This window comes from Dendrobates tinctorius, unplaced genomic scaffold, assembly GCF_039654945.1.
Source record: "Dendrobates tinctorius isolate UK_male_01 unplaced genomic scaffold, ASM3965494v1 ptg000213l, whole genome shotgun sequence".
Classification (NCBI taxonomy): domain Eukaryota; kingdom Metazoa; phylum Chordata; class Amphibia; order Anura; family Dendrobatidae; genus Dendrobates; species Dendrobates tinctorius.
This window is the reverse complement of record NW_027361880.1, coordinates 7,314,088-7,329,156: the sequence shown is the minus strand read 5'-3', so window position 1 is coordinate 7,329,156 and position 15,069 is coordinate 7,314,088. Positions and strand designations below refer to the sequence as shown.

General features: G+C 39.6%; 1 protein-coding gene across 3 annotated transcripts in view; it reads left to right on the top strand.

Annotated features, from left to right (window-relative positions):
• Positions 1–15,069, top strand: part of CCDC157 (coiled-coil domain containing 157) — a 61,907-nt gene that overhangs the window by 13,120 nt on the left and 33,718 nt on the right. For all 3 annotated transcript variants that reach the window (XM_073554818.1, XM_073554819.1, XM_073554817.1), the window contains one exon: positions 12,525–12,712. In XM_073554818.1, the coding sequence (XP_073410919.1) occupies positions 12,525–12,712 (188 nt within the window). The remainder of the gene's footprint in view (positions 1–12,524; positions 12,713–15,069) is intronic.

Below are 15,069 nucleotides of genomic sequence, written 5' to 3'. Positions count from 1 at the left end.
ATGCGCATATTCATTGGTTTAATGAGTGGTGCCACGTGACCGCTGAAGGCAGGAAGGGAGACCATGGGAGAAGCGGGGGGGGGCTGCAGAGACCACGCCAGGGTAAGTATGATCTCTGACACCCCCGCTCCCCTTCCCCTGCTGACCCCCAGGTATATGGCTCGTGTATCAGCCGAGAGGGGGACTTTCAGCCCAAAAAATGGGCTGAAAATCTCAGCTTATACACGAGTATGTACAGTAATATAACATTTTGATGTTTTGGTACCACACCTCAGAGCTCCTCCATACACTGAACCTCCAGTATCCAAATATTTGCTGACATGGCTCAGCATCTGGTTCTCAATATTGCGTCTTCTGGTCTTGCCCTGGGCAGGTCGGATTTTGGGAATTAGAGAAAGTTTTAATACAAAAGGTGGTTTTCATGGAAGTTGAGCTATACCCTGCAACCCATTTGCTAAATGATTCTCTTAGAGGGATAGGGAAGAACTCGCCGAAATTATTATTGCATATGTTAACCGCAGCTAGGTGTTTGACCGCTCTCCAATGGAAAACAACCACTGCTCCCTCTTACCAAAATGTATTAAATAGAATCGCTCATATTCATAGAATGGATTACTTGGCAACTTTTAATGAAGGCAAAGGTGGACAGATTTGATGTTATCTGGGCTCCCTGGGATTATTTCTGAGCTCAAAACAATAGCTATGACACTTTTTGGACTACTTCACCCTTTTTCCCACCCCTTAAATGTATGTGTGTGTGTCCTGTCTTCTCTTTGTCGATTGTTAAATAAGAAATTTTAATTTAGTGAGTGGATGGGGGAGGGGGTTATTATGGCATTGGGTGTAAGGAATATATAAAGTTTTTTATTTGGAACTTGAGACTTTTATTGTTTGAGTTTGCAATATGTTTTATTGCCACTAGAGGAAAATGTTTTCCAGCAGCTAAACTGGAATGTACACTATCCTCATTGATTTTCTTCTTTTTCTATTTTGCTTGTTAACATCTGAATATTTTGGGCTTATTTTAATTATTAAAAATTTGAAAAACTTAATAAAAATTACAGTTATAAAAGAAGACGAGAGGTGAGTATTTTTTATGTTTGGAGCTATATATGGGGACCATCATACACTGTAGCATCATATATGGAGCAGTATGTGGGGCCCATTATATATGGAACATCATATGGGGCCCATTATATATGAACATCATATGGGGCCCAATATGTATGGCGCATCAGATATGGAGCCCATTATATATGGAGCATCATGTGGGGCCCATTATATATGGAGCATCGTATGGGGCCCATTATATATGGAGCATCGTATGGGGCCCATTATATATGGAGCATATGGGGCCCATTCTATATGGAGCATTATATGGGGCCCCTCATATAATGGAGCATCATGTGGGGCCCATCATATATAGAACATCATATGGGGCCCATTATATATGGAGCATTATATGGGGCCCATTATATATGAACATCATATTGGTCCCATTATGTATGGAGCACCATATATGGGGCCCATTATATATGGAGCATCGTATGGGGCCCATTATATATGGAGCATCGTGTGGAACCCATTATATATGGAGCATTATATGGGGCCCATTCTATATGGAGCATTATATGGGGCCTATCTCATAATGGAGCATCATGTGGGGCTCATCATATATAGAGCATCTTATGGGGCCCATTATATATGGAGCATCATATGGGGCCCATTATATATGGAGCATCATATATGGGGCCCATCATATAATGGAGCATCATATATGGGGCCCATCATATAATGGAGCATCATGTGGGGATCATCATATGGGGCCCATTATATATGAACATCATATTGGTCCCATTATGTATGGACCATCATATATGGGGCCCATTAAGTATGGAGCATATTATATGGGGCCCATTATATATGGAGTATTATGTGGGGCCCATTATATATGGAGCATCATATGGGGCCCATTATATATGAACATCATATGGGGCCCATTATGTTTGGAACATCATATGGGGCCCATTATGTTTGGAACATCATATGGGGCCCATTATATATGGAGCATTATGTGGGGCCCATTATATATGGAGATTATATGGGGCCAATTATATATGAACATCATATGGGGACCATTATATTTGGAACATCATATGGAGCCCATTATGTTTGGAACATCATATGGGGCCCATTATGTTTGGAACATCATATGGGGCCCATTATATATGGAGCATTATGTGGGGCCCATTATATATGGAGATTATATGGGGCCAATTATATATGAACATCATATGGGGACCATTATATTTGGAACATCATATGGAGCCCATTATGTTTGGAACATCATATGGGGCCCATTATGTTTGGAACATCATATGGGGCCCATTGTACATGGAGCATTATGTGGGGCCCATTATATATGAACATCATATGGGGCCCATTATGTTTGGAGCATCATATATGGGACCCATTATGTTTGGAACATCATATGGGACCCATTATATATGGAGAAATATATTGGGACCATTAAGTATGGAGCATCTTATATGGGGCCCATTATATATGGAGTATTATGTGGGGCCTATTATATATAGAACATCATATTGGGCCCATTATATATGGCTCATTATATGGGTCCCATTATATATGAACATGACATGGGGCCCATTATATATGGAGCATTATGTGGGGCCCATTATATATGAACATCATATGGGGCCCATTATATATGGAGCATTATGTGGGGCCCATTATATATGGAGCATGTGGGGCCCATTATATATGGAGCATTATGTGGGGCCCATTATATATGAACATCATATGGGGCCCATTATGTTTGGAACATCATATGGTGCCCATTATGTTTGGAACATCATATGGGACCCATTATATATGGAGCATTATGTGGGGCCCATTATATATGGAGCATTATATGGGGCCCATTATATATGAAAATCATATGGGGCCCATTATGTTTGGAACATCATATGGAGCCCATTATATTTGGAACATCATATGGGGCCCATTATGTTTGGAACATCATATGGGGCCCATTATGTATGGGCCATCATATATGGGGCCCATTAAGTATGGAGCATATTATATGGGGCCCAATATATATGGAGTATTATGTGGGGCCCATTATATATGGAGCATCATATGGGGCCCATTATATATGAACATCATATGGGGCCCATTATGTTTGGAACATCATATGGGGCCCATTATGTTTGGAACATCATATGGGGCCCATTATATATGGAGCATTATGTGGGGCCCATTATATATGGAGATTATATGGGGCCAATTATATATGAACATCATATGGGGACCATTATATTTGGAACATCATATGGAGCCCATTATGTTTGGAACATCATATGGGGCCCATTATGTTTGGAACATCATATGGGGCCCATTATACATGGAGCATTATGTGGGGCCCATTATATATGGAGCATTATATGGGGCCCATTATATATGAACATCATATGGGGCCCATTATGTTTGGAGCATCATATATGGGACCCATTATGTTTGGAACATCATATGGGACCCATTATATATGGAGAAATATATTGGGCCCATTAAGTATGGAGCATCTTATATGGGGCCCATTATATATGGAGTATTATGTGGGGCCTATTATATATAGAACATCATATTGGGCCCATTATATATGGCTCATTATATGGGTCCCATTATATATGAACATGACATGGGGCCCATTATATATGGAGCATTATGTGGGGCCCATTATATATGAACATCATATGGGGCCCATTATATATGGAGCATTATGTGGGGCCCATTATATATGGAACATGTGGGGTCCATTATATATGGAGCATTATGTGGGGCCCATTATATATGAACATCATATGGGGCCCATTATGTTTGGAACATCATATGGTGCCCATTATGTTTGGAACATCATATGGGACCCATTATATATGGAGCATTATGTGGGGCCCATTATATATGGAGCATTATATGGGGCCCATTATATATGAACATCATATGGGGCCCATTATGTTTGGAACATCATATGGAGCCCATTATATTTGGAACATCATATGGGGCCCATTATGTTTGGAACATCATATGGGGCCCATTATACATGGAGCATTATGTGGGGTCCATTATATGGGGCCCACTATATATGAACATCATATGGGGCCCATTATGTTTGGAGCATCATATATGGGACCCATTATGTTTGGAACATCATATGGGACCCATTATATATGGAGAAATATATTGGGCCCATTAAGTATGGAGCATCTTATATGGGGCCCATTATATATGGAGTATTATGTGGGGCCTATTATATATGGAACATCATATGGGGCCCATTATATATGGCTCATTATATGGGTCCCATTATATATGAACATGACATGGGGCCCATTATATATGGAGCATTATGTGGGGCCCGTTATATATGAACATCATATGGAGCCCATTATATATGGAGCATTGTGTGGGGCCCATTATATATGGAGCATTCTATGGGGCCCATTATATATGAACATCATATGGGGCCCATTATGTTTGGAACATCATATGGGGCCCATTATGTTTGGAACATCATATGGGGCCCATTATGTTTGGATCATATGGGGCCCATTATGTATGGAACATCATATGGGGCCCATTATGTATGGAGCATCATATGGGGCCCATTATTTATGGAGCTTCATATGGGGGCCCGTTATGTATGGAGCATCATATGGGGCCCATTATGTATGGAGCATCATATGGGGCCCATTATACCGCTCTGGCAAAATTTAAGAGACCACTTTCAAATGTTCAGTTTGTCTGATTTTTCTCTTTATAGGTATATTTTTGAGTAAAATGTAAATTGTTCTTTTAGTCTATAAACTTCTGACAACATCTCTCCAAATTTCTAAGCAATAAATTTTGTATTTTTTTTCTGACAAAGAAAAATGGTCAAAATTAAAACAAACAGTGCTTTCAGACCTCAAATAATGCAAAGAAAACAAGTTGATAATCATTTAGAAACAACAATAATGTTTTAACTCAGGAAGAGTTCAGAAATCAATATTTTGTGGAATAACCATGATTTTTAATCACAGATTTCATGTGTCTTGGCATGCTTGCCACCAGTATTTCACACTGCTTCTGGCGCAAAAATTTAAGCAGTTCTTCTTTGTTTGATGGCTTGGGACTATCCATCATCCTCTTGATTACATTCCAGGGGTTTTCAATGGGGTTCAGGTATGGAGAATGGGCTACCCATGACAGGGTTTTGATATGGTGGTCTCTTAATTTTTGCCAGAGCTGTATCTGGAACATCATATGGGGCCATTAAATATGAAACATTATATGGGGCCCATAATACCGTAAGAAGCACTATGTGGTGCCCATAATACTGTATGGAGGACTATGTGGTGTCCATAATACTGTATAGAGAATTATATTGTCCAGTTTCTGCGCTGTTGTAGAATTTACAATAGATATCACTCATGTAATGTAAGAAGTTAGTGAAATATTTGGCATTGTACTATACCTATATTTGTGCATCATGAATCGTTGTATGTGTTGAAGAGGCCTACTGAGACTCTTTTGCCCGGGGCCCTCGAGAACCTGGAGCCGGCCTTGCCCGCAACCCTCTAAATGGTCTGGTGGCCCTCACATTATGATCTCCCACAGCCAAATATTCCCCACCACAAGTGATTGATAATTAAAATAAACCCAAATGATACTCGCCTCATCATGTTCCCCTGACATACTGCTCCGGTCTGTGCACTGTGTACTGAGGCTCTGCAGAGCAGGCGCTATGTAGTGGCTTCTGTTGTGCTCAGTATCAGTCGCACAATTTGAATAGTGGAAAAGGGAGCTGACTGCTCCCTCCTCCACCATCATGTTCATGGTTATCTGCTTACTGAGGATGCAGATACTGGTGAAATTGAGACGGGGAAGGACTGCCAAAGAGCCGGTTAGCAACAGCCAAAGGGGCAGATGTGGCCTGTTAGCCTCACTCCAGTTCTGGTCTAGAGAAGGCTAACTAAGAGATGGCATAATCTGTTTTGTGAGAGTCATTGAGCTTTGCTAAAAGCTATACGCCATGACATGCCTCCTACTTCTCCTAGCCTTTCTTATTTTCATGAAAAGATTTACTCAAGGGTGGATAAAAATAAAACAGTACCACAAGATCAGAGCAGAATGTTCAGCATGAATGATGATACAATGATGATACAATGATAAAGTAATAAAGATAATAATAACAAATGGCAAAAAATTTTTGTGAAAAAAATGCCTTTATTAAAATATATTGGCACAACAATTAAGTGCATTAAAATTATATATATATATAATCATAAAAAAGAAAAAATAATAATAATAATAAAATATAAAACCACATATGCGGTGTACTTATGTATATTGGAAAACCCGTTCCATAACAAAAGAGGCTGAATTAATAATACAGGTAGAAAAGTGCATAATTATAGTGACACAAAAAAATAAATATACATTAATAATTGTGCCAAAAGTGCAGCTGTGCAAATAAGTAAAAAACGCCCTAAGGCGTGTGCTATTAAACCAAAAAAATACCTGTAAGCCAATGACCGCAATGTGGATAATATAGTAACGCGCCCCGACGAGCGTTTCGGAAATAAAATCTCCTTCGTCAGGGGGATAGATACATCATAGTGTGGACGGACGATTATTTATAGGGGAATCAATTAAACCCAAAATACCACACCAGCGCATGCGCCGCTACTAAAACCCGGAAGTCAAGGACTAATCCAAGTCATGTGATCGAGTACTTCCGGGTATGGTCAGACGCCGTTGCCATGTAAATCAACAGCGTCATCAATGACAAATACATGTAGCTCAATGCTCGTTAAAAAATAGCAATAGTAGCTCACATATGGCTAAACAACGGCTTATTTAATAGCATCCGCGGGTGGTATAATAATATAATGAGGGAGAACACAGGAAGAGAACATGGCGGCGCATGCGCAGACGCAGCAACACGGAAACCGATTGGTGGCAGGCTACAAAACGCCGCCACCATGCAACTCACCGGTGCCAGGACCGCGCACGCGCACAGTTCAATGCAAATGACTGCCTCAAATAAATGGAAGGGGAGGAATAATAATAATGATGAGAAAAATAATAATGTGTAAAAGATATGACGTGATAAATAGAAGAATATGTATATATAAACATATAATGGTAATTTCATGATAAAACATGAAAATTGCAATGGTGCATAAAAAAATATAATGTGAACATACAAGCACAATGATAAAAACAACCATCCAATAAAGAAAAATAAATATAAAAAATAATGTGACGATTCTTCATTGCTTCCTCTGTCCAAAGATAAGATAGATGAAATGATCCTCATAAAGTCACATCCATGGTAACTGAAAATATAAAATATAAAAAAGTTAAAATGCACAAAAATTATAAAAATGGAATAAACGAAAGACTCTCATTGAGACCAAATGGAGACACAGTACCTAGTGTCCATATCCATTGTGTCTCAAGTTGCGCAAGCAATTTACTGACATTACCCCCCCCTATCACCCAAACACACCATGTCAATGCCAATTACTTTCAGTAATGAGGAATCACAATCATGGTGCATTTTGAAGTGTCTAGGAAGGGTTTTGAGTGAGGAAATATCTTCAACGTCGACAGCTGCCCTTATGCCTAAGACATGCTCCCGCACCCTCACCTTGAGCTGGCGGGTGGTAAGGCCAACATAGATGAGGGGGCAGGGGCATGTAGCATAATAAATGACAGCAGTCGATGAGCAGGTTATGGACTTCCTAATATTAAAAGTGTGAACATTGTCAGAGCTATTGAATGTACTAGCCCTGACAATATTAGGGCAAGCTATACACTGCCCACATGGTTTGCAGCCCATAGTTTGTTTAACCTGTCCAAAAAAATTTTTATTGACTGGTTTCTTGACATAGTGGCTTTTCACTAAGCAGTCACCTAAATTGCGTGATCTCCGAAATGTAATATTGGGATGATCTCCAATGTAATTCGCAATAATGGGATCTGCCTTCAAAATAGGCCAGAATTTATTCAAGCAAAATTTGAGTTGTTCATTTTGGCCATTGAAGTTAGTAATGAATCTAACTACTTCCTTGGAACTAAGTTTAGCTTCATTACTATCATACAACACACCATGTCGAGATTGATGTCTTGCTCTATTGAAAGCCCTTTTTATAGCACGACGGCTATAACCCCGCTCAATAAATCTTTCTTTCAAAGATTCTGCTTGTCTTAAAAAATCTATTTCTGTAGAACAAATGCGTCTTAAGCGTAGAAATTGCCCAATTGGAATAGAATTGATCAAACTGCGAGGATGTGAAGATGAAGCGTGAAGAAGGGAATTAACTGCCGTTTGTTTTCTAAATAGATCTGTTTGCAAGCAATCATCACCATCCCTCACCACACGAACATCCAAAAAGTCAATGACCTCACAACTACACCGGAAGGTAAGATGCACATTGATATCATTCGAGTTAAGTATTCCAATGAATTTAAATAACTTGTCGATGGAATCTTGCCAAATAAAAAACACATCGTCAATATAGCGCGTCCAAAATGGGATGCTCTCAGTCGATGTATAATTACCAGATAAAAATAGGTCCCTCTCCTACAGACCCAGGGAACAGCGATGGGTGCTTCTTTTGCCCCATCGTATGCCAACCTGTTCCTGGGTCTGTGGGAGAGGGACCTATTTTTATCTGGTAATTATACATCGACTGAGAGCATCCCATTTTGGGCGCGCTATATTGACGATGTGTTTTTTATTTGGCAAGATTCCATCGACAAGTTATCTAAATTCATTGGAATACTTAACTCGAATGATATCAATGTGCATCTTACCTTCCGGTGTAGTTGTGAGGTCATTGACTTTTTGGATGTTCGTGTGGTGAGGGATGGTGATGATTGCTTGCAAACAGATCTATTTAGAAAACAAACGGCAGTTAATTCCCTTCTTCACGCTTCATCTTCACATCCTCGCAGTTTGATCAATTCTATTCCAATTGGGCAATTTCTACGCTTAAGACGCATTTGTTCTACAGAAATAGATTTTTTAAGACAAGCAGAATCTTTGAAAGAAAGATTTATTGAGTGGGGTTATAGCCGTCGTGCTATAAAAAGGGCTTTCAATAGAGCAAGACATCAATCTCGACATGGTGTGTTGTATGATAGTAATGAAGCTAAACTTAGTTCCAAGGAAGTAGTTAGATTCATTACTAACTTCAATGGCCAAAATGAACAACTCAAATTTTGCTTGAATAAATTCTGGCCTATTTTGAAGGCAGATCCCATTATTGCGAATTACATTGGAGATCATCCCAATATTACATTTCGGAGATCACGCAATTTAGGTGACTGCTTAGTGAAAAGCCACTATGTCAAGAAACCAGTCAATAAAATTTTTTTTGGACAGGTTAAACAAACTATGGGCTGCAAACCATGTGGGCAGTGTATAGCTTGCCCTAATATTGTCAGGGCTAGTACATTCAATAGCTCTGACAATGTTCACACTTTTAATATTAGGAAGTCCATAACCTGCTCATCGACTGCTGTCATTTATTATGCTACATGCCCCTGCCCCCTCATCTATGTTGGCCTTACCACCCGCCAGCTCAAGGTGAGGGTGCGGGAGCATGTCTTAGGCATAAGGGCAGCTGTCGACGTTGAAGATATTTCCTCACTCAAAACCCTTCCTAGACACTTCAAAATGCACCATGATTGTGATTCCTCATTACTGAGAGTAATTGGCATTGACATGGTGTGTTTGGGTGATAGGGGGGGTAATGTCAGTAAATTGCTTGCGCAACTTGAGACACAATGGATATGGACACTAGGTACTGTGTCTCCATTTGGTCTCAATGAGAGTCTTTCGTTTATTCCATTTTTATAATTTTTGTGCATTTTAACTTTTTTATATTTTATATTTTCAGTTACCATGGATGTGACTTTATGAGGATCATTTCATCTATCTTATCTTTGGACAGAGGAAGCAATGAAGAATTGTCACATTATTTTTTATATTTATTTTTCTTTATTGGATGGTTGTTTTTATCATTGTGCTTGTATGTTCACATTATATTTTTTTATGCACCATTGCAATTTTCATGTTTTATCATGAAATTACCATTATATGTTTATATATACATATTCTTCTATTTATCACGTCATATCTTTTACACATTATTATTTTTCTCATCATTATTATTATTCCTCCCCTTCCATTTATTTGAGGCAGTCATTTGCATTGAACTGTGCGCGTGCGCGGTCCTGGCACCGGTGATTTGCATGGTGGCGGCGTTTTGTAGCCTGCCACCATTCGGTTTCCGTGTTGCTGCGTCTGCGCATGCGCCGCCATGTTCTCTGCCTGTGTTCTCCCTCATTATATTATTATACCACCCGCGGATGCTATTAAATAAGCCGTTGTTTAGCCATATGTGAGCTACTATTGCTATTTTTTAACGAGCATTGAGCTACATGTATTTGTCATTGATGACGCTGTTGATTTACATGGCAACGGCGTCTGACCATACCCGGAAGTACTCGATCACATGACTTGGATTAGTCCTTAACTTCCGGGTTTTAGTAGCGGCGCATGCGCTGGTGTGGTATTTTGGGTTTAATTGATTCCCCTATAAATAATCGTCCGTCCACACTATGATGTATCTATCCCCCTGACGAAGGAGATTTTATTTCCGAAACGCGCGTCGGGGCGCGTTACTATATTATCCACATTGCGGTCATTGGCTTACAGGTATTTTTTTGGTTTAATAGCACACGCCTTAGGGCGTTTTTTACTTATTTGCACAGCTGCACTTTTGGCACAATTATTAATGTATATTTATTTTTTTGTGTCACTATAATTATGCACTTTTCTACCTGTATTATTAATTCAGCCTCTTTTGTTATGGAACGGGTTTTCCAATATACATAAGTACACCGCATATGTGGTTTTATATTTTATTATTATTTTTTCTTTTTTATGATTATATATATATATAATTTTAATGCACTTAATTGTTGTGCCAATATATTTTAATAAAGGCATTTTTTTCACAAAAAATTTTTGCCATTTGTTATTATTATCTTTATTACTTTATCATTGTATCATCATTCATGCTGCACATTCTGCTCTGATCTTGTGGTACTGTTTTATTTTTATCCACCCTTGAGTAAATCTTTTCATATACACCGGATGGTCTGCCATCCTTTTCTTGGGAGATTGGTTCAATCACACTTTTTTATATATTTATATCTTTATTTATATTAATGTGATTATTACACTTTATATTAGTATTTTGTGTGTTTGTATTTTTTCTCCTTGTTCACTCTTTCTTATTTTCATGTCCGATAAATATACTGCTCAAAAATATAAAGGGAACACTAAATAATACAATGCATTGTTTAGTGTTCAAGAAAGTAGACCATTCCAGCTCACCCGTGATTGCTTTGCACTGTCTTCAGGAGCACGGACCCGCTATGTCCAAGCGTTTAACCATCCAGAGAAAAGAGAAATGTCCAGCTCAACTGATTCCATGAAGATCAAATTTTATTTACACGAATTGTTACATAGAGGATAAAATCTTCAATGCAGTAAATGACAGACGCTGATATCAACGCATTTCTGGAGACTAGGCTTCCTTAGGCCAGGTTCACATAGCGTTAATGCAGTCCGTTCAACGCATGCGTTAACGCTACTGTCATATTCTGATCGCGTTAGCGCAGATGCTCCATCAGCGCTAGCAGTGACGGACCCTCGAACACTGCAGACCGCATCCGAGGGTCCATCACAGAATGACGGCACATTGCTAACGCATGCCGCTTATGACATGCGTTAGCGATGCGCTACATAATGCAGTCTATGGGTGCGTTAACGCATCCGTTACATAGCTTTAATGCCGTTATGTAACGGATGTGTTAAACGCAGCGCATTAACACAATCTGTACCCAGCCTTAATCATGATCAATAATATCAGCACTATATAACAGCATTGTTGTTTAGCAGCTGGAATACAAATCCCATCAAGGACAGCATCTGCAAGGAGTCTGTATGTTCTCCCCGTGTTTGTGTTTGTTTCCTCCAACTCTCCACACACATACTGATATGGAATCTAGATTGTGAGCCCCAATGGGGACAGCAATTATCATGTCTGTTAAGTGCTGTGGAATATAATAACGGTATATAAGCTAGTAGAATAAATATTAATGAAGAATACATGCTGTACTGCAAGTGATGCTGCAGTACTTGTTAAAACACACAGGGGGCACTTTGTACTCTGCCATTAATAAACAGTGTTCCCTGTTTTCTGCAGAGTATCCTGCTCTAGACTCCGTTCCTATAATAAACTAGCATCATATTAGCTGTGAAGTCAAAAAAACCTACAAGAATGTTGCATACTTCTATTTGTGATTCCTATTAATATGTGTAAGCAATAAATAAGTGGACGCATGTGTAATATTCCCGGAATGTCTACTCGTCTTAGAACTGGCAAGACAGAAACTTCTAGGAGAGATGCAGAACATGGTGCGCAAGGAAGAAGTGTCTGTATTGGAGAAGAAAATTGGTGACCTGAGAGTCCACCTAGAAAATACATTAACGAGACTTCAGGCATTTGAGACGGCTGTGTCTAAAGAGAAGGCCTATGGGGAGAGCCTTCAAAACCACAAAGAGGTGAGTCCTGCAAAAGTCATTAGGCAGCAAAGGATCAAAAAATACCCACTATCATTATATACTACACTACCGTTCAAAAGTTTGGGGTCACTTAGAAATTTCCTTATTTTTGAAAGAAAAGCACAGTTTTTTCCAATGAAGCTAACATTAGTGATTCAGAAACACACTCTATACATTGTTAATGTGGTAAATGACTATTCTAGCTGCAAACGTCTGGTTTGTAGTGCAATATCTTCATAGGTGTATAGAGGCCGATTGCCAACAACCACCACTCCAGTGTTCTTATGGTACTTTGTGTTTGCTAGCTGTGTAAGAAGGGTAATGGATGGTTAGAATACCTTTGAAAACCCTTGTGCAAGTATGTTAGCACAGCTGAAAACAGTTTGGCTGATTAGAGACGCTATAAACCTGACCTTCCTTTGAGCTAGTTGAGAATCTGGAGCATTACATTTGTTGGTTCCATTAAACTCTCAAATTGGCTAGAAAAAAAGAACTTTCATGTGAAACTCGACAGTTTATTCTTGTTCTTAGAAATGAAGGCTATTCCATGCGAGAAATTGCCAAGAAACTGAAAATTTCCTACAACGGTGTGCACCACTCCCTTCAGAGGATAGCACAAACAGGCTCTAACCAGAGTAGAAAGAGAAGTGGGAGGCCCGGCTGCACAACTGAGCAACTAGACAAGTACATTAGAGTCTGTAGTTTGAGAAATCGACGCCTCACAGGTCCTCAACTGGCAGCTTCATTAAATTGTACACACAAAACACCAGTGTCAACGTCTACAGTGAAGAGGTGACTCCGGGATGCTGGCCTTCAGGGCAGAGTGGCAAACAAAAAGCCATATCTGAGACTGGCTAATAAAAGCAAAATATTAATATGGGCAAAAGAACACAGACATTGGACACAGGAAGATTGGAAAAAAGTGTTATGGACAGACGAATCCAAGTTTGAGGTGTTTGGATCACACAGAAGAACATTTGTGAGACGCAGAACAACTGAAAAGATGCTGGAAGTGTGCCTGACACCATCCGTCAAGCATGGTAGAGGTCATGTTATGGTAAAAGGGATTTTGAATAAGGAAGGCTATCACTCCATTTTGCAATGCCATGCCATACCCTGTGGACAGCGCTTGATTGGAGCCAATTTCATCCTACATCAGGACAATGACCCAAAGCACACCTCCAAATTATGCAAGAACTATTTAGGGAAGAAGCAGGCAGCTGGTATTCTATGTGTAATGGAGTGGCCAGCGCAGTCACCATATCTCAACCCCATTGAGCTGTTGTGGGAGCAGCTTGACCGTATGGTACGCAAAAAGTGCCCATCAAGCCAAACCAACTTGTGGGAGGGGCTTCTGGAAGCATGGGGTGAAATTTCTCCAGATTACCTCTGCAAATTAACTGCTAGAATGCCAAAGGTCTGCAGTGCTGTAATTGCTGAAATGTAATTGCATTCTTTGACGAAAGCAAAGTTTGAAGGAAAAAATTCTTATTTCAAATAAAAATCTGTTTTTCGAACTTTGTCAATGTCTAGACTAGATTTTAAATTCATTTGGCAACTCATTTGATTAATAAAATGATGAGCTTTCATGGAAAACACACAATTGTCTGGGTGACCCCAAACTTTTGAACCGTAGTGTATGCGATAGTTTACTACTTATTACATTCCTCTTCATTTCTAGAGGTCTGGTGATAATTAGTATCTTAAAGAGATTTTTCACATTCATTTTTTTAGTCTACCCCAATGTTTTATTTAAAATATAAAAAGAAAAAAACAATAAAACCAACCTTAGTTACCCCATGGTGCTTCAGCTCTGCTCCTGGTCTTTGTGGACATGGCTGCAGTGGTGACAGTTGTGACCACTGCAGTCAGTCATTGGGCTCAGCGGTCTCATGCCATCTACCTTAGCATCATCACTGAGCTCGGTGATTAGCTGAAGTGGTCACTTGCTGAAATCATGTCAGCGCTACAGCAAGGTCAACAAGGACCACACACGGCAGCAAAGGAAATGTATTATCTCTGGGATAAGTGAATAATATGTTAGTGTTCCTACTGCTGAGACTCCCACTGATCAATGAAATGAGGGTCCTAAGAGTACGTTGTAGAGGTGTGGTGAGTTTCCACATACCAATGCCGCTTTGAGCACGCATGGCCACTTTCAGAAAGCTCATAGAAGTGAATGGGGGTCCTTGCAGTTAGTATTGTAGTCACTGTTTAAGACAAGGTGCACATCCCACCTCTAAGACCAGAGATCACAAATGTATGCCATAGGTATCGAAGATGGAAATACGCCTTTAATCCTATATCTGTGCCTTTTGTCCATCCACCGTCAGTGAGGATGTCATTTAATGCTATGG